General features: G+C 35.7%; 3 protein-coding genes across 5 annotated transcripts in view; 2 read left to right on the forward strand and 1 right to left on the reverse strand.

Moving 5' to 3' along the window:
* The window catches only part of ttc13 (tetratricopeptide repeat domain 13), a 38,572-nt gene extending 34,622 nt beyond the window's left edge, over window positions 1-3,950 (forward strand). For all 3 annotated transcript variants that reach the window (XM_059356040.1, XM_059356041.1, XM_059356042.1), the window contains exon 23: window positions 34-3,950. In XM_059356040.1, the coding sequence (XP_059212023.1) occupies window positions 34-148 (115 nt within the window). In that variant the 3' untranslated portion in view covers window positions 149-3,950. The remainder of the gene's footprint in view (window positions 1-33) is intronic.
* Window positions 3,951-5,505: 1,555 nt separating this feature from the next.
* Window positions 5,506-15,504, forward strand: selenol (selenoprotein L). The gene is made up of 10 exons (XM_059356386.1): window positions 5,506-5,553; window positions 6,571-6,720; window positions 8,264-8,342; window positions 8,485-8,538; window positions 9,246-9,291; window positions 9,475-9,602; window positions 9,741-9,855; window positions 11,143-11,265; window positions 12,830-12,967; window positions 13,945-15,504. Exons 2-10 carry the CDS (start codon window positions 6,615-6,617, stop codon window positions 14,083-14,085), a joined length of 930 nt encoding a protein of 309 aa, XP_059212369.1. The 5' UTR covers window positions 5,506-5,553; window positions 6,571-6,614; the 3' UTR covers window positions 14,086-15,504.
* Window positions 15,505-16,375: 871 nt separating this feature from the next.
* On the reverse strand, window positions 16,376-20,874 carry clec11a (C-type lectin domain containing 11A). Its single transcript, XM_059356737.1, has 5 exons — window positions 20,701-20,874; window positions 19,309-19,429; window positions 19,038-19,145; window positions 18,336-18,419; window positions 16,376-17,052 (listed from the first exon to the last, which is right to left on the reverse strand). Exons 1-5 carry the CDS (start codon window positions 20,785-20,787, stop codon window positions 16,640-16,642), a joined length of 813 nt encoding a protein of 270 aa, XP_059212720.1. The 5' UTR covers window positions 20,788-20,874; the 3' UTR covers window positions 16,376-16,639.
* Between the last annotated feature and the right edge of the window lie 1,094 nt (window positions 20,875-21,968).

The following is a 21,968-nucleotide window of genomic DNA, read 5'->3' on the forward strand; positions in this document are numbered from 1 at the left end:
GTTATTTTTTAACACTTTAACTTCCTCCAACAGTTTACCAGCTTGGTACCAGAGTCTTCCGTCTGTAGCAGAGACCTTCCCGTCCACCAGAACGATGATAGAGGTTCTCAACACAGACTCATCCTCACACTGTCCGAAGAAGTCCTAACACAACTTCTGCACAGAAAGTTTAATTCAAGTCTTAATAATGGAGCTTCGACACTGGGCAGAACAAAGGGACTGTCTTCTTCTGCAACCCAAACTAAACTGTCCTCCAAAAGCTTCTTAATGGTTTTAATGGCTTTCTTTTTCATTTTAAAGTCATGACACATTTGGATAGATCTGAGGCAATTAACATTATTTTACAAAAAGGCTATCCCTCTGTGAAGTATTGAGAATTATTTGTTTTTTGCAGAAAGCTACAAACATTTTTATTTTGTTATTAAATTACCCCTCAAAATACTGCTGTGTTCTCTAAAAGTTTGACTTCTTACACCACTCATAAATGCATTGTATGCCAATGCTGGCAGGAATCCTAAATCATAACTTTGCTGTCAGCACTAAAATAATAACTTCAGCACCACAAGAAACAATTAACAGAGCAACAAAAGAAAGCTCATAAGAGTTTGATTTAAGAGCTGATATCTAGACATTTCCCATGGTTTTCTTGATAATGATTTTGGTTATTAACAAGAAATTGAAGAAAACAATGGTCTAATATTTTTTTCAATGACTTTATGCTCTCTTCCAAACCACCAGGCTCCTTTGACAAGAACAGTAATTTTACTTTGCAGAATACAGGAGTTGGTGGTCTACTGATGACACAATCAGGTAGTTTGTCTGTGTTATTGTGTGACTTTGGTGTTTTTAAAGGGTTAGTTCAGGATTCACCAAAGTCACACAATAACACAAACAAACTTAATGATCGAGGCAGCAGTAGACCAGAAACTGCTGTGTTCTGCAAGGTAAAATTACTTAAGAGAGCAGAAGGAACAGCTTGAGTTCCCCCCAGACAAGCTTAACCCATTTAGGACTAAAATGCCTGTAAAACCTCTGGGCGATTTTAAAATAACCCCTAAAACCTGAAGTTTTTCTGGAAATTCAACAGAAGTGTACTAAATAATAGATTTTCCAGCCTCTGTAGCGGATAGAAATGAAATTCAAAAAGTATTTGAGAGCTTATAGCTGTTATATCTGAGCTCCCTCCGCTATAGTCGTCTTACGCCATGATTTCAGTTCTGGAAAAGTCCCATGTTGCATTGCGACACTCCCACATGTATTCTGATGCATTTCATTGGCCAAGAGACCGAAAATAGGTGGAAAAAACTACAAATACTACAAAACAACGTATCCGCTTTCCCAGCTTTAATGGTAGAATAACGCAAAAGCGCCCCCGGTTTTAATGGTAGAAATGCGGTAATACTTTCCTGGCTTAAATGGGTTAAACAGTGCTGTTTGATGTCAAGGTAAAGCGGTTAAAATATTCTAAAAGGAGAGGAAATTGTGACCATCATCAAACGGAGTGATGTCATAAAATATAATCAACAATAGAGCCATAAGACAATAAACCTCCAACATCTCTATTTCGAAGTTAAACGTAAACCTGTGACTTTAAACTTATCAGATGCTGTTGGACCATGAGAGACAATTTTCCATCACACACAGTTTGGGTTGCAGAAGCGATTCTGTCCGCTCTCTCTTTTTCTCTGCTTTATAGGCGTCACACACACAGAAACACACAAAGCACACGGTCCTCAATCTCATGATCATCAGCATGAACAATCTTACGTTGCACAGTCATGGTTAAATCATTAATTATCTTCGGGTTAAATCTTAGCTTTAGTTTTCGCTGATTGAACTTAAAATCAGGTGTTATTTAACATTCAAGTTTGTAATTGGCACTTTAAAAATGACTTTTTAACCACTGCTGTGCACACACACACACACACACACACACACACACACACACACACACACACACACACACACAGAGTCCAGCCTATCAGCAGAGAAGGAGTTCTGGGATTTAAAAAAAAATGAAACAAAAACCTTCAGGGCTATTGAATTCCACTTGGGATACTTGAAGCAGTCTCTTTTTAATTTTGTTTTCTCGACACTTGCAGGAAGTGTCACTTCTCTTATCGGGTACTGAACCCCGCTTTTCTTTTAACGTGACCAATAAAGATGGGTTGGCTGCTGAACTAGTACGAGAGCAACAGTCAGAGATTGATTGAGATTCAGAGAGAAAGTCCTCAGTAGAGCTGCAGCGATTAGTTGATCGACAGAAAATCAATTGGCAATTATTTTGACAATCAAATAATCTTTTTAGTGAAAAATTATTAGCAAAAAAAGCCAAACATTTCCTGGTTTCAAGTCCCTTCAATGTAATTTTGTTTAATTAATTTACAAATTCATTATTTAAGTGATTTATTGAACAAAATTATCAAACATGGCCTGTTTTTTCCTCGTAAAAATATTAAGTAAGTAGGTATTAAGTTGCTTTTTGGTAGTATTTGAAAATAATAATTTACTATCTCAAAAAAATTACTTTGTATCTCAAAAATGGAAAAACTCGCCAGAATAACATTTTTAAAAAAGAAACCTTGTATTTCAGAATCACAAATTATTTCAAAATAATGAGAAACTTTACCAAAAAATGACTTTGTGTCTCAAAAATAATTTGAAACATTCTGAAAAGATAATAAGTTGAGATACTTGGTCATTATTTTGAGAAAGTTTGTCATTATAACTTCTATATCACATTGGCAGAAATGCACCTTTTAGTGATGTGACAGAAAGACTAAATTTTATTCTGTTACATGTCTCGTATCAAAATGAAACTAAACAACAGAAATAAAGACTCCTGAATGTTCTCTGACGTCTCTGACTGCTGGGTCTTGTCGAGGATTAATTATAGGTTTGGGGTAAAAGCACAGCACATACTGTTATCGTCTTCATTCCTTTAGCTCTCATCGGAGGCCGTCTGCGTCTCTCACATCTCTGGATTTTCTTATGATGTCATTGATTGAATTTGCTTCTATGAGCCATTTTGTAAGAGCAATAGTTTGGGAGGAAATAGTTCATATTCCTCCCATCAAATACTGTCTAAACTTGTCTCAACATAAGTGACTGAGTTAACTTTGCATGGCCACATTTCTTTCTTGTCAAACCCACAGATATCGCTAAAAAAAACTGGTCATAAAAACATTATAAAGAGGTCTCAGAAATCCTCAGAGAGACGTTCAATCGGCTGCAAATTTTAAAAAGTCTGTGGTTTTCTGTTTCTCTGTAGTGAAAGTTTATAAGTTTAAAAAGTACGATCAGGTGACAAGACTGAATTCTGGCTACACAAAAGTAATTTTATGGAAATCATGAAACAGATTTTTTAATTTTCATAATTTGAGATGAAATTCTGTGATCCTGCAAGGGACATTACTTGATTATTACAAAGAGGATGTGATGTTTACAACCATATGAAACAAACGTGATATTGAGGCTACATTAGTGCCTGTGTTTTTAAATGACTTATCAATGTTGGTTTAAGCACAAGGAGGAAACAAGCTCTGCAGGTAATTCACCTGGAAATATCTGAACAAATTTCAGCAATTCTTCTTTCTCTTTTATTGCATCTGTAATGAATTAGAGGCCTTTAATGCCACTAATGCAGTAGTTCTCAACTGAATGTCCAGTTTCTTAATTTTGTCATTTTGTTGGATCCATAAAACAAACTGATCTGTTCAATGGCATATCTAATTTATTTCCTGCATTACTGACCGTCTGCTTTGTTTGCTTTTTTTTTCTTATTCATATCAATGATTGTGCTGACTGGTTGTCATTTTGTTTTCTGTTTTGCACTGGGTGACCCAGTCGTTAAGTGCTATGGTGGGCTCTTAAAGCTTAAAACTTGAAGGAGGGAATTTTTTTTTTTATTGAATGAATGTTCAGCAGTCAATAAAACTGGTTGACAATTTTAACAAGCTCTGTCTTTGTTTTTTTGTTTTTGTAATACTCTGGAAAGTTTGGAAGCTACTTACACCAAGATTATTTTAAAAAACCAAACATGAAATAAATTAAGTATGATACTGTAAAAATACTCATTGAATTAGTTCAAACCTGGAAAAAGGTCCAAAATTTGACTAAAATGATGAAACAATGTATAAGATTTGTCAAACTGAAATGAGGTCAACATGTTGACTTACTATATTGAGTTGTTGACTGTTTCTGATAAATTTATATTATATATTTTTTAAATGTGTCTCTTACATTAATTTGAACAGAATCATGTTACAGACCTGCGCTTAAAATTTAACTGATTTTACATGTATCGGCAGGTACATTAGGACAATCATTTTTAAAAAAGGGGATACAATTATATTAAAAATGAATATGTTAATTAATTAGACAACATATGATATACTTGTTTATTCAACTATTTTATTTTTTTGCCTCTTTCAACAGAAATAATTATGCACCTGCTTTACCTGAACTTCTGCCTAGCAACACTGACCTACCTGTGTTTAGCTGCTTTGAAAAGTAACGGTTAACGTTAGCTTTATGGCACTGATACACCACCAGCTCCAAGTAACCCTTAATAGTTTTTATGGAGAAAATATTTTCTGTTTTTTTTTTCTTCTCTGACTGCTCTGCCTCGTGATTTACGGAGTTTGCTGGTGGAGAAAATGCTTTTTTTTCTTGTTTCTAAAAAAACAAAAAAAAAAAGAACTAAATGCTCATGTTTAATTTACTACATGACAACGTACACACAATGACAAAAATTATATTCTCATTCCATGTCACGTTCTGTTTAGCGTCCAGTTTTGTGTTAATGATTCATGTTTAAATGCGCTCATGGATTCCACAATAGTCATACTTTCCCACAATCACAGTCACAGATAACAAAAATCGGGTAAATGGTTATTGATGTCATTAATTAATAGCCTGCTTACTGTGTTGTCTTCCATAATATTTGTAAATACATATAATATAAACTCCTAAGTATGTGTTTGTGTGAGTGTATATATATATATATATATATATATATATATATACACACATATATATATATATATATATATATATACATATATATATATGTATATATATATATATATACATATATATACATATATATATATATATATGTGTGTGTATATATATATATATATATATATATATATATATATACACTCACACAAACACATACTTAGGAGTTTATATTATATATATTTACATATATATATATATATATATATATATATATATATATATATATATATATATATGTATATATATGTATATTGAAGTGTCAGTGTGTTGTTTTTTTTCTTGGTCTACTTATCATTGAATATAAACTCCTAAGTAAACTCCCCGCGACGAGGGGCTGCTTTTCACGGCAGGGGTGCTTAATACGGCACAACAGCGGCATAATAATTTATGGAGAAAATATTTTCCACCGGTTGCTCTGCCACGACTCCACAGAAGAGGATTAGGGCCACTCAGGAAAGGCTCTGAGAAGTGGACGGAGGAAATTTAGAGGAGAAAAGACTCTGAGCTGGACATAAAGCTGTTGGACTAGTAAGTAGGCTTGCATTGTTGCACTTGCTTGATGTTTGGTTGTGATGTCATCTAGTTTAATCACAAATAAAAGTATTCATAAGGCGTAAATGTTGTATTAAAAATAAGTTTCTCTTTGCTGTGCTCAAGTTGATATGAGTTAGATATAAGTATGATACAATATACTTGTTCGGAATGTATGGTTGTTTAATGATAGATACAGAACTGTAGTTATATCGTCACCCTGTTAAAATAATCGCCTAAGTCACTTTTTCAAGTTTTGCAGGAAACACAAAAAACTTCACCAAAAGTGTAACATACGACATTTATTGATCATTTCACTCAAAAAGGATGTAACAAAGGATGGCTATTGGCATAGTAATAACACTGTGTGTAAATTATGTAACTTAAGAGAAATAAATGACGTAGGCAATTTTTTGAACATGCCTTTGTGACTTAGGCAAGATATGGCAACACTTTATTTTGAAGGTGTTTACATAAGAGTCACACAAGCCTGTCAGAAACATGACATGACAAATATCATGAGCATTAATGTTACTTCAAAGTGTCATTAATGTTCATGACACATCCCATGTCATGTTTATGACACGCTCATGTCACTCTTATGTAGACACCTTCAAAATAAAGTGTTACCATATCTTGCTTAAGTCACAAAGGCATGTTCAAAAAAATTGCCTAAGTCACATTTTATTTTGATTTAGGCATAATAAATCCGCTTAAGTCACACACTTGACATAGGCCATTATCTTAAAGGGGTAAAATCACATGATCTGATCAACTGAGGATGGAGGTGATTTTACCATATGTGGCTATGAGGAGATGATTTAGGCAAAAAAAAAAAACAATTTTGACAAAAAAATTACTTAGGCGATTATTTTAACACTGTGACGATATGAGTGTTGAATATCCAACTTGACACTAACTTCACCGCGCTGATTGGCGAATCCCATTCATGGCTTAAACGTCACATGCTTTTGTCACGTGGTCAGCATCCATTGTAGCTCACATGGCTGTCAGTTTACTCTCAGTTGTCAGTGTGCGTGAGAGAAGAGCCGGTGGTCATGGCTGAGGACGGGTCTGTGTCAGAGGAGACTGTAACAAGCGCTCTGACTCTGTTGGTCAACTTGGGAAAAGTCCTCCTGCAGTCAGCCAAACAGGAGGCGGAAGGTAGGAGCGATTAGAAGGATGTAGTGACAGACTTCATTGAAAGTTTTAACCTTTTTCATGTATTTCGTTGCCAAGAGAGGTATTCACCACCTTCATTATGACTTCTATGTCAAATAAATTTGTTTCGTCTTAAGAGTAATTCGGCATACAGAAGATATAAAGAACCGCTTAATTTTGTGCTGTAATTAAACCTGAGAAGACGATTGTAGGAAAAGCATGTCAAACAATAATAAAAGGTTTTAGTCCAATTCTTGTTTTGAAATATATTGTATGTACGCCGAATTTAAGAAGAGACAACATAAATTCGCATATAATGTTTAGTTTAGTTTGATCACATAAATGCACTTCCCAACAAGCACAACAGCATTAAAATGCAAGTAATGTAGTTTGAGTTTCATTTTCATTACCATGGGTAAAACGTCCATTGTAGTTGGAATGAATATAATAGCATACTTTTAAGCTTTGGGGGAAAATAACTAATTACAGTTTATTACTGTACTAAACTACAGTTTTGAAATACTTATTTCAGTTTTATGCTTTGTACTTATACTAAACTACATTTTAAAGGGGAATAGTGTAGCCTACTTTTTATTTCATTTCATTTATTACACAGCTATAGTTGCTAGTTACTTTTATAGAGCAATATTTTATATCTAAAATACTTGATAGTCTCTCTGAAAGTAACTATAAAATAGCGTTGTTATAGATCTGACTACTGTTTGACATTTTGGGGTTATATTTCAATGAATAGCATTACTTTTTTAAAATTTGGATTTGATGTCTGTTTGGAGGAGCTGCTAAAATGTTTATAAATGATGGTAGCAGTTATATTTATTATTATAAACTCCCCAAAAAGTTTAGAAACATTATTTCAGTCAATTATTTTTCCACTTTAATAATACCAATTAGTTATGTAGTTTATATTGTTGGAAAACCTGATTAATGCCCCCCAAAAATGTGTCAAAATCCCCTGCAATATTCTCCTGTTGGTATTTTATTTTGAAATCCACATCAGAATGTCCTGAAATCAATTGAGGGACACTCTTGAGGATGTCTACTGTCGACCTGAAGTTAAATGAGTCTCTGAAAACGGAAATTTGCTGAAAATTTTACATTTTAGATCTTAACTTTAATGTTAAAATTCCTCATCAAAAGGATGTATAAGTCAAGCGTTTCTTTCCTTTGAAGTACATTTTAATGCCAGTACTTATGTAGTTAAGAAGAGAATATTTATATTGTTTTTTTGCTGCTTCTAATTAAGTAATAGCTCTCAGTATTTTTTTCACCACTGCTGTCATGCTACAGATGCATTTCTTATCACTCTGTTCACCCAGTTGCCATATAATGTAATTTAATGATAACTTCCGATAAGTCTCCTTTTGAATGTTTTACAAGTTGGCTACACCTTGTGAGTTGTTAAAGCAGATCAGTGTGATCAAGTCACCGTGTTGGACGTGTTGAAATGTAATCTCTCTCATGCGTTTTGCCAATACAGTGACACTGCACAAATGACCCTGACCAATGGCCCTTTGTTCTCATACAGACTCCTTGGAGAAGTTTGTCCCACATAAGATCACCACTTTATTAGGCCTGATCAGTGCTGGAGCAGACTTCTACAAAAAGTGAGGTTCTTACAGCACCTGCAGAATCATTTGGACATGTCACCTACAAAAGAATAATTAAGTCAATATGTTTTAATTCAAATATTCAATTAAATATGTTTATACTGTCTGAATTAATTGTGTGTGTTGTTCTGTTGTGCAGCCTTGGAGTGAAGAAGAAGAATGAAGCAGAGGACATTTGGCAGAAGTTTTATCAGTAAGTGCATAATCAAATTAATGGGATATATATATGTTATTTTTGTAACTATGGAAATTGTATTTATAATTTGTAGTCCAGCCATGATAATGTGACTGAGACATGTTGAGTGAGTGAGTTATTTAGGTGTTACTACAGGTTTTCTGTCATTAATTTCTGTCCCTGCTTGTAATGCCTCCAGCATTTGGAATAGTGTACATATTTGTCTGTGTAAGAAATCTTTTTTTTTAGGCAAAACACTGAGAAAGCAAACAAGACAGCGCTTAACATTTAACAAAGCAAAATGCAAAATGCAAAAAAAAAAAACAGAGAAGAGAACACATATATTATAACCTGACCTCTTTGTCAAACATTACATTTTACTCAATACTTTGTTGCTCTGTTGTCGTATTACTGTTATTAGTCATACTAAGCAACAAACAGCTATGCATCCAACAAACAGCTTTGTTTGAAAAATAAAAATGGTATTTAAAAATTAGTTTCGTCATTCTTCAACCCCCCAAAAAATATGGTTGTGCTCGCCAGATCAAGATCTTTATTCTTGACACAAGGCAGTGGTGCTCATGGTAACACCATGGTAATACCCCTTTTTGACACAGGGGGCGCCAAAATCAACAAAATAGGAAAAAGGTCCTTTTAGTTATTTTAATGTGATATAAAGTATGGTGGTGATGCTTCTTGATCGCTGAATTTCTCTATTTTTCCAGCCATGCAGCAGTGAGAGAACAGGTGGAGGAACTCCTGGAGCTCGAGGTTTGTATTTATAAAACTTTTTCACCTTTTTAATGTATATAGTTTTTAAATTTGGCATATAATGACTTTAATTAAGCAGTTGTGTGTATATATACGTAATTTATGTATTTAACTTCTTTTGTATTTAAGTCTATGATTGACTTGATGTACTGGGCTTTGTTTAATTTCCTCCCTGGTGTGCAGAGTGAGTGGGACTCTTTCCTGGAGAGTGTGGACAGGGGTCTGCAGACGACAGACAGACAGCTGTCTGGAGGAAAGATGGCCGACAGCCTGAACCCTGATACTCCGTTCACTGATGCACGAAGTGGAAAGTGAGTTCATGCCCTGCTGCTCACAGCCTGATCCTGAATGTTTTCTAACAACCTTGTTAATCAAAAACCACAATTTGCTTGTTTAGCAGTATAAAGACCACCATTTACACTTTTTTCTTGTGTCATTGCTGTATAAAGGAGTGTGACCCTGGGTCAGTACATGCATCCAGGTCAGAAGCCACTGCTCGTCCTCATCCGACATTTTGGATGACTGCCGTGACGAGACCACGTGGCCGAGCTGAAGGCTAGTCAGGTGAGTTTACCTTCATTTTAATCTCATGGTAGTTATTCAATTTTATTGGATAATAATTTCGACTGTCAGCATGTCCTCACATAGCACTGCAAACCTGCTTTTTGTATTGATTAACAAAATTACTTTGCAGTCTTTGGCTTTTTTGTCCATTTTTGAATCCTTTTCATCCTGCCTGTATACAACACTTAAAAATGTTTAAATGCCATGTTGTTATTTTTTTTTCAGCACAACCTCACCTATATGACCTAATAATAACTGATGTTTTATTCTGACTTACTGGATCAACATTTTGAAACAAATAAAGACATAAATGTGATCTTGTGATTGTGTGTGATCCTGTCATCCAACTCTGGTTTTTATTCTAGTGTGGCTCTATTTTATTTGTGTCTTGTTTAGCGTAACAATTTTGGTCAGTTTGTGTCTTTGTAAGTCATTTTGTGCCTTTTTTGGTCATTTTGTGTCTTTTTTTGGTCATTTGGTATCTTTTTTTGTTTTGTCTTTTAGTTATTTTGTGTCTTTTTTTTGGTCATTTTGTGAGTTAGTTTGTGTCTTTTTTTGTGTGGTTTTTTTGGTCATTTTGTGTCTTTTTTTACTCCCTTCATCCAACATAAAATGTGATTTTGAATCATTTTTTTTACTTTCAAAACACTATCATGCTCAATAAAGAATTATAAATGTTGCAAATGTGAACAAAGGTTGCAAATATAACATATACGAGGGTTACATCCAGTTCAGAGCATTTTATACTAAATATATTTGAGCTTGTCTCCAGTTTTACTTGGTATATCATCATCAAACTGAAACTGGCCTCATGGAGTTTACAGCCAGAACTTTAGAGGTAAATTTACAGTAGGGCTCCACGCTGCTTTGTTTTCTAGTCTGGATGTCATGAAGAAGTCATGCTTTGGAGCTTTTGGAGACTCCAGAGGGTTAATTACACAGTACTTTTCCAAGCTATAATGACTAAAGAGGGTGGTATCGATCTTCTCATCTAACTTTCAGCAAGAAAGCTAATCAGCGTATTTCCAAAACGTTGAACTAGTCCTTTAATCACATGGACTCCTGAATCTTTTTTTCTCTGTTCTGGCGACAAAGGGATCCAACATTTTTTCCATGGCCTTGCAGCCACTAACCCTTTACTCTTCTATTAATAAATTGCTTGCAGTCAAACAAAAATGTGGAGAAGTGAATTGAACAGATCCCCAAGAAGCAACAGAAAATATCTACAGGTGGCTCGTAAGCAGTGTTCAAGTTTAATTTTTAATCTTTCATTCTGTGTCTCTGTAGGCTGGCCTGGAGGCTCGGTCAGTGAAGGTCTTGGTGGTTTCTTTTGGCGGTGTGGAGGGAGCTAAGGTGTGGTTGGAGCAGACTGGATCTACCTTTGACATGCTGCTGGATCCACAGAGGAAGGTCAGGATGTGTGTTTTTACCTCAATCAACTGATACACACTACCGGTCAAAAGTTTTAGAACACCCCAATTTTTCCAGTTTTTTATTGAAATTCAAGCAGTTCAAGTCAAATGAACAGCTTGAAAGGGTACAAAGGTAAGTGGTGAACTGCCAGAGGTAAATAAAAAAAGGTAAGGTTAACCAAAACTGAAAAATAATACATTTCAGAATTATACAAGTACGGTAGGCCTTTTTCAGGGAACAAGAAATGGGTTAACAACTTAACTCTATGGAGTCTTGGGCTATTTTGTCCATTTTTGAATTCTTTTCATGTCTTTGTAAGTCATTTTGTGTCTTTTTTTGGTCATTTTGTTTCTTTTTTTAGTCATTTTGTGTCTTTTGGTGTCTTTTTTTGTCATTTTGTCTTTTTTTAGAAATTTAGTCCAACATAAAATGTGATTTTGAATCTTTTTTTTACTTTCAAAACACTATCTTGCTCAATAAAGAATTTTAAATGTTGCAAATGTGCATTCATTTCAGAGTACACTGAGACATTAAACTGCATCATTTTCAATTAAATTCTGGAAAAGTTGGTGTGTTCTAAAACTTTTGACCAGTAGTGTACATTTTAATAACACAGGACATTGAGTCATTTCTAACAGAACTAGGATTTATCTTCTTCTGTTCTGTAAAATTAAAGTATAAAGAATCGGATTGCAGTACATTAAATGTATGTCTGCATTATATTATATTATATTGTCTCTGTATTTATATTCAGTGCTGGTTGGCGGGTGCATGAAACTCAAAATGACTGTGATTCAGCAGTGAACAAGCCAAGGGAACCAGGAGATTTAGCAGCTGTTTGACGATGTGTCATAAAGTCCAGTAAGCTGAAGCTTCCAAAACATATATTCTGAAAAGTCAACCACCAGATGTTTGCAGATATGAGCTGGAAACAAGGGCAATCAACCAAATATGAAGACAGACCATTTTCAAAATTCCACAGAATCAGTCGTCAATCCTGTGTGTGTTAAAGTGTGTGAGTGAGTGAGAAGAAACTGATTAGGTCGTTAACCCTTTATCGGGCGAAGAACCGTATTTGGTAACTTCAGCAGATATCCATAACTGGGTCTCCATGTCTCTCTGTTAGCTCGTAGAACCACATGGATTTCTTTCAGCTAATCAGCTAATATTTCGAGAAAAAAAGCTGCAAATTTACTAGATTAAAGTGGCAAATCTACGAGAAAAAAGTCACAGATTTACTAGAAAAAAGGGAAAAAAGCAACCTTTTTCTCGCAGATTCACCACTTTAAATCTCATAAATCTGCGCATTGTCGTAAACTTTTATCTCAAAATATTACCCCCCGGGTCCGTACGTTTCTTTTACACATTCTGGCTGTATGTAATATATCAATATTCTCTAGGGTTGAAATTTGGAATTTGCAAGTATTTCAATGAGTGCCCTATTAAGGGTTAAGCATGAAAAGTGGATGTCTTGTATCTGATTATATAAACTGCCAAGCTGTATTTCTGCAGAATATAATGCACAACTTTCCTCACATAGCGGATTTGGTTTCTGCCGCAGGTATACAGGAGTTTTGGCCTGGGCTCGTCCTACAGCAAGGTGATGAAGTTCAGCTGCCTGCTGAAGTACTCAGAGTACGGAGCTGTGGACAGAGACTTCCCTGATGTCCCCGCTCATCTGCTGGAAGATATCTACCAGGTACAAATGGACGACACAGCAATTTGTTTGATATATAGGTGCTGATGTAAGGCCCTAAATGACGTCAACTGAGGAACAGTGCCAAAATGCAGGGCGGGATTTATGTGCATGCAGAATTAACTGCTGGACATGTTCATAACTCTTCATGAACTCTACTCACTGTGCTGTGAAGAATAACCCTGCATTTTAAAGTGAGGTTTGTTTATTTCTAAGAGAATAAAAGTATGAAATGCTGCCCTTTTCTGTTCAAAGGGTCAGCTGTAGTGTGATGTCATATTATTCTGCAGAAACACTTTTCTGGACATGATTAAACACCATAACACAGGGACAGGAGGAGAGAATTTGATCATATTTCACATTTGGTCAGATACTGAATTGGTGACACTAATCTTGCATGCCCACCTTAAAACTGTGGTGACTGTTTAGATCTTCTCCGCTGCTGGGTTAAAAGATGTGTGAAGCATCCACATTTTTAGCTTCACTGCAGCAACATCCATATTTGAAGCTTTGTCTATTGTCATGGCTGTATTTTAGTCTGGTTAGACGTTGATGTAAGCTGCAAATTGGCTGGTTTGTGGAGTCATTTACAAGATGGTAATTGTAGTTTTCTCATAAAGTGTGATGTAATCAAACTGGCATTTAGATGGTAATGGTACTGGCATTTAAAAACGAATGAATATTTGATGAGATAATCAGGGGAGTTAAAAATTGAATTAAAAAAAAATAAAAAAATAAAAAAATAATCTCAGTGTGCAAGGTATCTTAGGGAAGTTTTTTTTTTTATTTTTTTTTATCTGACACCAAAAAATGAAATGCCTCAAAGTCGTTGCAGTTACTGTCACTATGAAAAAAAGGAACACCACTTTCCAAGAATAGTGTTAAGCAAACAAAGAAAAAAAAATCAACTGTGGCATTATGTTGAAACACTGTCAGAAGTATTGAATGACGCAGCTTTAATGTGTTCGTATGTTTTTCAGATGGGAGGTGACTTTTTGCTGGACGAAGCAGGGAACGTCCTTCTTTCTCACCCGTGTAAAACCCCGATGGACCGGCCCACTGTGAAGACCATCCTGCAGGCCGCCGACCCTCCAGGCTGCTCCACCAACCACAAGCTGTGAGAGATGTGTCAACACTGGAGACACTGACAACGGGAGTTTAAGTGGTTCCCCTTTTGTACAACATCACTGACACCACAGAGGAAGAGCAGCTCTTTGACTCACGTTTATGACGTCACATGTCACACTCATGACACCATGAAGAAATGTGACCGATGCAGAACTTTAAGTCAAAGACAACTGATCTCCTCTGTTGTGTCAGTGTTGTGATGGGAGTATTTTCAAGTGATAAAACCTGATTACAGTGTAATTTTATAATAATGAATTTTATATCATATACATGTTATTTAATTTTTTAAAACACTGATTTTAGCAATGTTACATGTGATCTGTAACAGTATGGCATTTATTAAGACTTTACTTTAAAGGTGCATTAAGCAGCTTTGCAGCTTCAGTTGCATCCTTTGTTTCTAAATCTTTAAGGTACATATTTCGATAAAAATGCACTTTGAGATAAAAAAAAAGAAGATATGATTCCTGCTGTGAAAAGAAATCTGATCTGTTTATATCTATAAATACAATAAGCACATCATTTGTCACGTACTGTTAGCACATTTATGCTAAAAATCACTTTTACTCAACAGAACTTGTGATTTCTGATGAGTCGGGCTGGGTATCAAACCTTAATACCTTTTTACAGCTGACTGAAATGTGTCCATAGCACATGAGTATCTAAAAAGTTAAGTACCAAAAACTTGCATCCAATATTTAAATATGTAATTTATATATATTTTTTGCCATTTTGGACAAAGTTACTGTATAGTTCCATGTAAATGACAACATGGAACATTTTAGAATGTCTACTTCTTTCCTGCTAAAACAATTACAGAAGATTTTAAATATTGTGCAGATGTAGCCTGTAGCTTCTCCTGGTTTGGATTCCCTCAGGTTTAATTCTTTAAGACGTTTTTATCGGCAAAATATCCTCCACTCCAAAATAAACAGACCTGGTGATGATAACTGGTAAAACACTGAATAAAGTGGTTTCATGTTAAAAAAATCTGTGTTTCTCCAACACAGTATTTCCTGCAGAGGCTGCAACCTGAGATGATAATTGTTCAGCTTTTTCTCTGACAACTTCAGATCCAGATGTGAGATTTCTATAAACCTTTATCTACTTTAATTTTAGTGTTACAAACCACCAAGATCTATAAAGTGCATTATAAAAATGTGGCTTAAAACTGGATTAAATTCAGTTTATGACAGCTTCTGGCAGACAGTGCTGACACCTGCACAAAGGAGATATGACCCTACTGACAGGCGACCAAATTGAACTAATCAGACAAATAAGACATTATTTTATCTAAAACGATACCCAGCCCATCTGATAAGACCTATCTCTCTTTTACCTACTGAACTTTTGTTGACTGATCAGAGAATGATGCTGTAAACCATGTGAACTTTTAGTAAAGATTTATGAAAAACATTAACAATCAGCGTTTTATATACAACTCTCTTTTTTCTTTCTTACACTTACACTGTAGGACTTAGAATACATTTACATACAGTAATAATGGGTCATTTTGGGGGGGTGAAAAGGGATCCATGGTTAAAAGGTTTTTGTCACAGATGTTAAAGAATCAGCAGTTTAACCAGACTTTGTTAAAATGCCCTCGGAGCTCAGGAGCACTCCATATATCCTGTTGAGCCCAAACACACATTGATTTATGTCTTGAAGAGGTTAAGTATGTGCTGATCCTGAAGTAAAAAGTCTTCCAGCTTTTCAGGTTTTCCCTTTTTTGGAAACTTTGAACAAATATTTAGGATTCCAGGCATGTAATCACTTCAGAGTCCTGACTGGTTTACATTCATATCACCTGCTGCAGCTGCATGAATAATACAATATTTATAATACATACATAATTTGAAGTCTTATTCAGTCAGTTAAATAACAATATATGAATTTTCTGCATATTTAAGACACCTGAAAAACTGAAATACTGCTAAATATACTGAAACTGCTACACTGTTTGCATATAGAAATAAAATAATAATTTTCGGTAATACTTTACAATAACCATCTAAGAAATGTTTATAGATTTTAGATCGGTTTATAAACCGATTATTAACCATTTACAATGTGCTATATACATATTTAATCTTTGAATGGTTTCAACCAATTTCTTAAAGGTATATGGATAATTTCAAAATCATTAACATACTAAATATGGTGTTAAAAATGTTATGAGTGCAACTAAAACAATTGATAAACTATTAATTATAATTTAATTGCTTGTCAATGGTAAATTAATTATAAACTTGCATTAATACACCATCTATTACCCATTTATAAATGCTTTAGTTAGTTAAACAGTAATAAATTATGTATTTACCATTCTAAATGGCCTATAAACGGTTTATAATCTATTTACCATTTATAAATGATGGTTATTGTAAAGTGTTACGTAATTTTCCTAAAGAGAATCGAGGACTACCTTACCTTTGATTACAGCCAATCCAGGTAAGTTTAAAGTGTCCCTTCAAGGGCAATAAGTTATTTAAAAATATAATGGACTTTGATTTCTGATGGAGGTCAAAGATAAAACAAGAGTTCATTTTAAAGTCCCACCCTGTCGTCAAACTCGCACAGATAGTTCATGGTCCGATCGCAGTAGTGGTCCCACCAGTCTCCATCGTCTGACGACATCGCCACACAGTTCTCCCGCTTCCCGCCGTCCGGCTGGCTGGACAGGAAGTGTTTGCGCCACTGGAAGTACGTGACCCGAGTCCCGTCATCGAAGAGGTACATGCCCTCTGATCGCAGGTCGTTGATGCCCAGCCAGACGGGCCAGTTCCCCGGGTGGAAGAAGGACTTGACGTAGTCGGCGAGGGCCTCCTGCTCCTTGCGGTCGCGGGGCATCGCCATGCGGCCGCCGCGTTCTATGCACTTCCGGGCCGCTCCGGCGTAGTCCTCATGGCTGTTGTACACAAGATAACACTTGTAACCCATCCTGTGTCCCTTCTGGCAGCCTAAGAAGCAGAGAAAAACAAGACAGATGCTTGATCACATGTTTAGAATACACAAAAAAAGACATATAGACAAAAAGAACCAGACCATAGCAGACCATATTTGGACTGTGGAGGAGCGAGAGGGATCTGATCACTGACTACAGCCTCTCTACACCTCAACCTGACTGAGAGAAGCCGCTAATTCATGTTAGCATTAACTGGGATGTTAGTTTTGGCTAGCAAAAAACAAACTAAACTTATGTTGCTGACCTCAGAAAACTGAACAGCGACTCCTTAGAGTGTCTGTTAGTCCAACCAAACGCTGAACAAGACATTTTTACTGAACAAAATGTTCAAATAAACTGTCATTAAGTGAAAATACAGTGAAAGGGTCAAAGTTATGAGACCAAACCGGTAAACGTCCTTTTTTATATAACGTTATATATAATCTTATTGACACGTTTCCGTGGATACGCATTGTTCTGCTTCTCTCCTGATGACAGCTCGCCCTGTTAGCCACCTGTCAATCTAAGGTAGCCACACCCCAAATCATATGATTCTTTATCTTCTATTTTCTTCTAAATGGGGCCATTATTTAAACTATTAACATCAAATTGTCTTGAAGAAGATTTTTTACTAGCAATTAAGACCCATTCAGTCTTAAAACAATACACTATATAAAAGAAGTAGATGTAACCTCCGGGTCTAAAAAGTGAAGCCAATGTGAAATTCCTAACACCTGCATTCTTTCTAGCGGCCAGAAGGGGGCGACTGGTTGCAAAAAGTAGTCAGATTGTATGAAAGTCTATGAAGAAATTACTCTACCTCTCACTTGATTAATTACTTCAAGATTCTTAAGGCTACTTTCAGGTCTCCTTCAATACAGCATGATGATCTTTTTGTAAATAGTGGCCCCATTTAGAGTAAAATGGACAATAAAGCAGGGTATGCTTTGGGGTGTTGCTACCTTGCGATTGACAAGTCCCTACCAAGGCAACCTTAAGTACAACTTCCTATGCATTCATTTCTGTCTCTGTTTAGCATCTTTCAGTCTGTCCTTTTTCTCCACACAAACTTGGCTATCAGTCAGATTTTTCATTTTATTTTAAAAGTATAACAATATGGTACAACTAAGGTAGATACAGGTTTTTTGCCACCAGGGGGCAGCACAACAAGCTATAAAGCGTCAACTTATCTCATGAAGTTATGTTAAATGTAAATAAACTGATGTTTATTTTACACTGCAGACACAGAGCTAAATTAGCATTATTGTGGTGTTGTGTTTGTGTTAAAGTAACTGATACCTTCCAGTCTTCCCATCTGCTTGCGGTTGTCTTTACTGTGCTGGTAGACCTCTCGGATGGTGTCCTCCAGCTCCCCGACTTTAGCTGTTGGTGACAGGAACAAAAACAAAAGTCAAAGTCGGTGCAGGGCAGTATGCTCCTGACTTTTATCTATTGTGACAAATGAAGCTCAAGTTGATTGATTTAGTTTGTTTTTATTTTACAGAAAATTTACACTTTTTAAGCACAGGGGCGCGCCACATTAATGCTTGATTTGTCCATTTTACAAAGAAGTTGATGGACGTAGTGGAAATGTGGATAATATAGATTTTAAAAAGTGCAATGCATTATTGGTAGAAAGATTTTTTTTTTTTTTAATTTTTGTTGTTGTGTGTGTCCGGTCTTTAATGTGGACCAGCACTGAGATAGAGTAGTCTTGTGCAAGAGGTGTTTTCAGGTTGTTTGCAACCAATTATTAGTATTGAGGGAAGCATTGAACGTAATAAGACAGATGAAATTCTGAAGTAACTTTGATTTTGATGAAATACTGATGAAATTCTGAAATTGCTATTTTTAAATTTTTGTTGTTTTGATGTACTTCCTGGTACCTAATATGATGACCCACAGAAATTAATAAAATACATTTCTAAAAAAAAAAGAAAGTAAAAAGTCCATAAAGAGAGAGAAATATGGAACATTTGTGGGGGAATGTGATCGTCTTACAGTCCATCCTGATCAGACGGTCCATTAACTGGCTGACTTTAACATCCAGAGTGTAGTGACCAACATTCAGCTTGTGGATGGCCTGGTCCATCCCGGCCAGTCTGGACACTGGGAAACAGAACAGAATAAAGTAGGATAGAGGAGAAAAAGGTAGAATTAAAGTAAACATAGTTATGTAGACTAATGATGATAATGCAGATATTACAGATATTACACAGTAATGTTATAGTGTTTGTCTAAACTTTAACTGGATCTGAATGCAGAGACTCACAGACATAGTTGTATGAGTTTTCAAAGTCCGACAATGGGCTGGTTGGTTCTGGTTCTGGTTCAGGCTCTGGAAGAATATCAGGAACGTCCCCTCTCGCCTTCTTCACCTCTGACAGGGATGCCTGATGCACACAAAGAAAAATGTGTCAACACTTATTTGTTTCACCATGAAATCAAACCCAGGCTCATTAGGTTTATATCTAAAATGCTAATTATCTACTTGTGCACATCTGGACCTCTTTAAAATCTCTATTTAATTATAGTAGAAACAGGAAATCAGGTTAAGACAATGTGGCAACAATTACAGATTCATGAAAGCTATGGAACGAGGAAGCTCAATTAATTAATTTTTTTTTTTTTTAGATCTTTATAGATAGAAGCTGCAGGTCTCTGGAGCTGTAGGTTTGTTTTTATGTTTCCTTGCAGTCATAAAATGTAGAACAAGAAGTACTACTTTAAAGTAAAAGTCTTGCATTCAAACCGATTCAAATGCATACTTAAGTAAGAAATACTAAAATATTCGCATCATAATATACTTAAAGTAAAGGTAAAATAACTAATTTTGAATGCAGCATATATTATTTGACTGGATCATAATTATTGATGCATTCATTTGTCCATCATTTTAATGTTGCAGCCGGTAAAGGCAACGTCTAATAATACAGAACTTTTTTGTTATATCTGTTTCGTATTGCATAACAATAAAATGATCTCGTTAAGTAACTACAGTCATCAAATAGATTTAATTCAGTAAAAAAGCACAATATTTGTCAGTTTGAGATGTGGTGGAGTGGCAGAAAATACTCATACAATTACCTCAAATTATACTTAAGTACAGTATTTAGTTACTTTCCATCACTGCTTAAGTTACTTTTACAAGGATCATAAAAAGATGTTTAGCTAACTGTATTTATTTTAATTACATGCCGGATGGGGTATTAGCAATCTTGTATTTAACTTTTAATATTGTAAAAACAAAAACTATCATCAGTATCATCAACTGTATTATAATCACATCAACATGTTCCCTCGGTGAATTATCGCCTCACAGAAGAAGATTGGTATTTTATTTTGAAGTCTGGAACACACATGAAGTCTTAGTAGATGAAAAAAACAGCTGGATTGATTTGCTTCTCTCTATATGATCATAAATAATAATCTTTAATGCCTAGCATTTGTTTGCACTTCAGCTATCTCAGCTTAATATATATCTCAAGTATCTTAAATGTTGTGATCTTTTTCTTGATTTACTTGACCTGAATCTCTGCTACACACGTGTACAGTACTCCGTGTGAATGGATACAGTGTTTTTCCCCCAAAGAAACAGGCATGCAACAGTAACATCTCCAAAAAAAATGCACATTATTTGAGTGTGAGGATAAACAGTCCTGACCTGTGTTGCGTCGTCCGTCCCTGTAGGAACACACACACCCAGAGAACATAAACACAGGAGAGCGAGCGAGGTGGCAGCCGGTCCCATTTTCTGCTTCCTAATAACTCTGCTTTTACTTCAGCAGCAGAACTCCCTCTGAGTCTCCCTCTCTCTCTCTCTCTCTCTCTGCACTGTCTGTCTCTCTCTTTCACTCCCTCCTCACCCTTCTTCCCTCAGAGATGTGATCCTGGAAAGCAGCAGCAGCAGCAGGAATCTCCCATTAAACAAGTGAATGAGAGAAAACACACAGAAGCTAAAAATCTCAGGTATTTAAAAACAAATCCAAATCACATCCCTGTTGTCTGTTTTCTCACCCTGCCTCGTTCAGGATGTCTCTCCTCTCTTGCCAAACAACAGGAAATCGCTGTGTTTTTGCTCCCACCTCCCATTTCCACTCTTTGTGTGAACTCTGCAGATTTACACAGGGGGATAACATCACAGGTGATGCATCTTTTTCCAGCCTTTTAAATGGTTTTAGTTAAGCTCAAGGAACATTTCCCTGTCCAAATGTATCTCCTGTGTCCACCTATCAAGAGCTTATAACTCATTTTAAGCCTTTGAACGATTTTTTATTGTAGCCAAAGACAGACGAATCTTCAAAACCTATTAAGAAGGATTTCATCACTGTCCAAAGTAAACCACATATGTCCACAATTTAATAAGCTGAGGAAAACACAGCCCCTCTTCCCAGCTTTGTGATGATGCACTTTCATTCAGCTAATCCATATTTAAATGATTAAATCAGCTTAAAGGAATAGCTTAGATTTATTAAAGTGGGGTTCTATGAGGTACTTAGTCAGTGTATTAGTCAATGTACTGCTGTGAAATGAGAGCAGCAGAAAACATATTTCAGCCACCTAAAAAAAAAAAAAAATCTGCAAGAGTTTAATTTTATGCTATATCATAGAAGCACTACTGCTTTTGTCCACAGGGGGCGCCAAAAATCAACACAAAATGAAAGTTTCTTGCAGTTGCTTTAACCCTTTATCGGGCGAAGAACTATATTTGGTAACTTCAGTGGATATCAAAATGGGTCCCCATGTCTCTCTGTTTGGTCGTAGAACCACATGGATTTCTTCAGCTAATCAGCAAAGATCAGGCTACGTCACAGACGGTGACACCATGACATCTGACCAATCAGTATGATCATAATATAATAATATTAACTTTATTCACCTTGACCTCCAATGTAAAAATGAAAAATTTAGAAAAAAAATCTGCAAGAAACA

This window comes from Centropristis striata, chromosome 18, assembly GCF_030273125.1.
Source record: "Centropristis striata isolate RG_2023a ecotype Rhode Island chromosome 18, C.striata_1.0, whole genome shotgun sequence".
Classification (NCBI taxonomy): domain Eukaryota; kingdom Metazoa; phylum Chordata; class Actinopteri; order Perciformes; family Serranidae; genus Centropristis; species Centropristis striata.

Bases quoted from the DNA above. Each gene is read 5' to 3' on its own strand.
- clec11a (XM_059356737.1), bottom strand. From the start codon at position 20,787: ATGGGACCGGCTGCCACCTCGCTCGCTCTCCTGTGTTTATGTTCTCTG. The intron at 19,146-19,308 runs GTGAGTCTCTGC...TCTGTTTCCCAG, and splicing joins AAACTCATACAACTATGTCT to TGTCCAGACTGGCCGGGATG. The intron at 18,420-19,037 runs GTAAGACGATCA...TGTCACCAACAG, and splicing joins CCGTCTGATCAGGATGGACT to CTAAAGTCGGGGAGCTGGAG.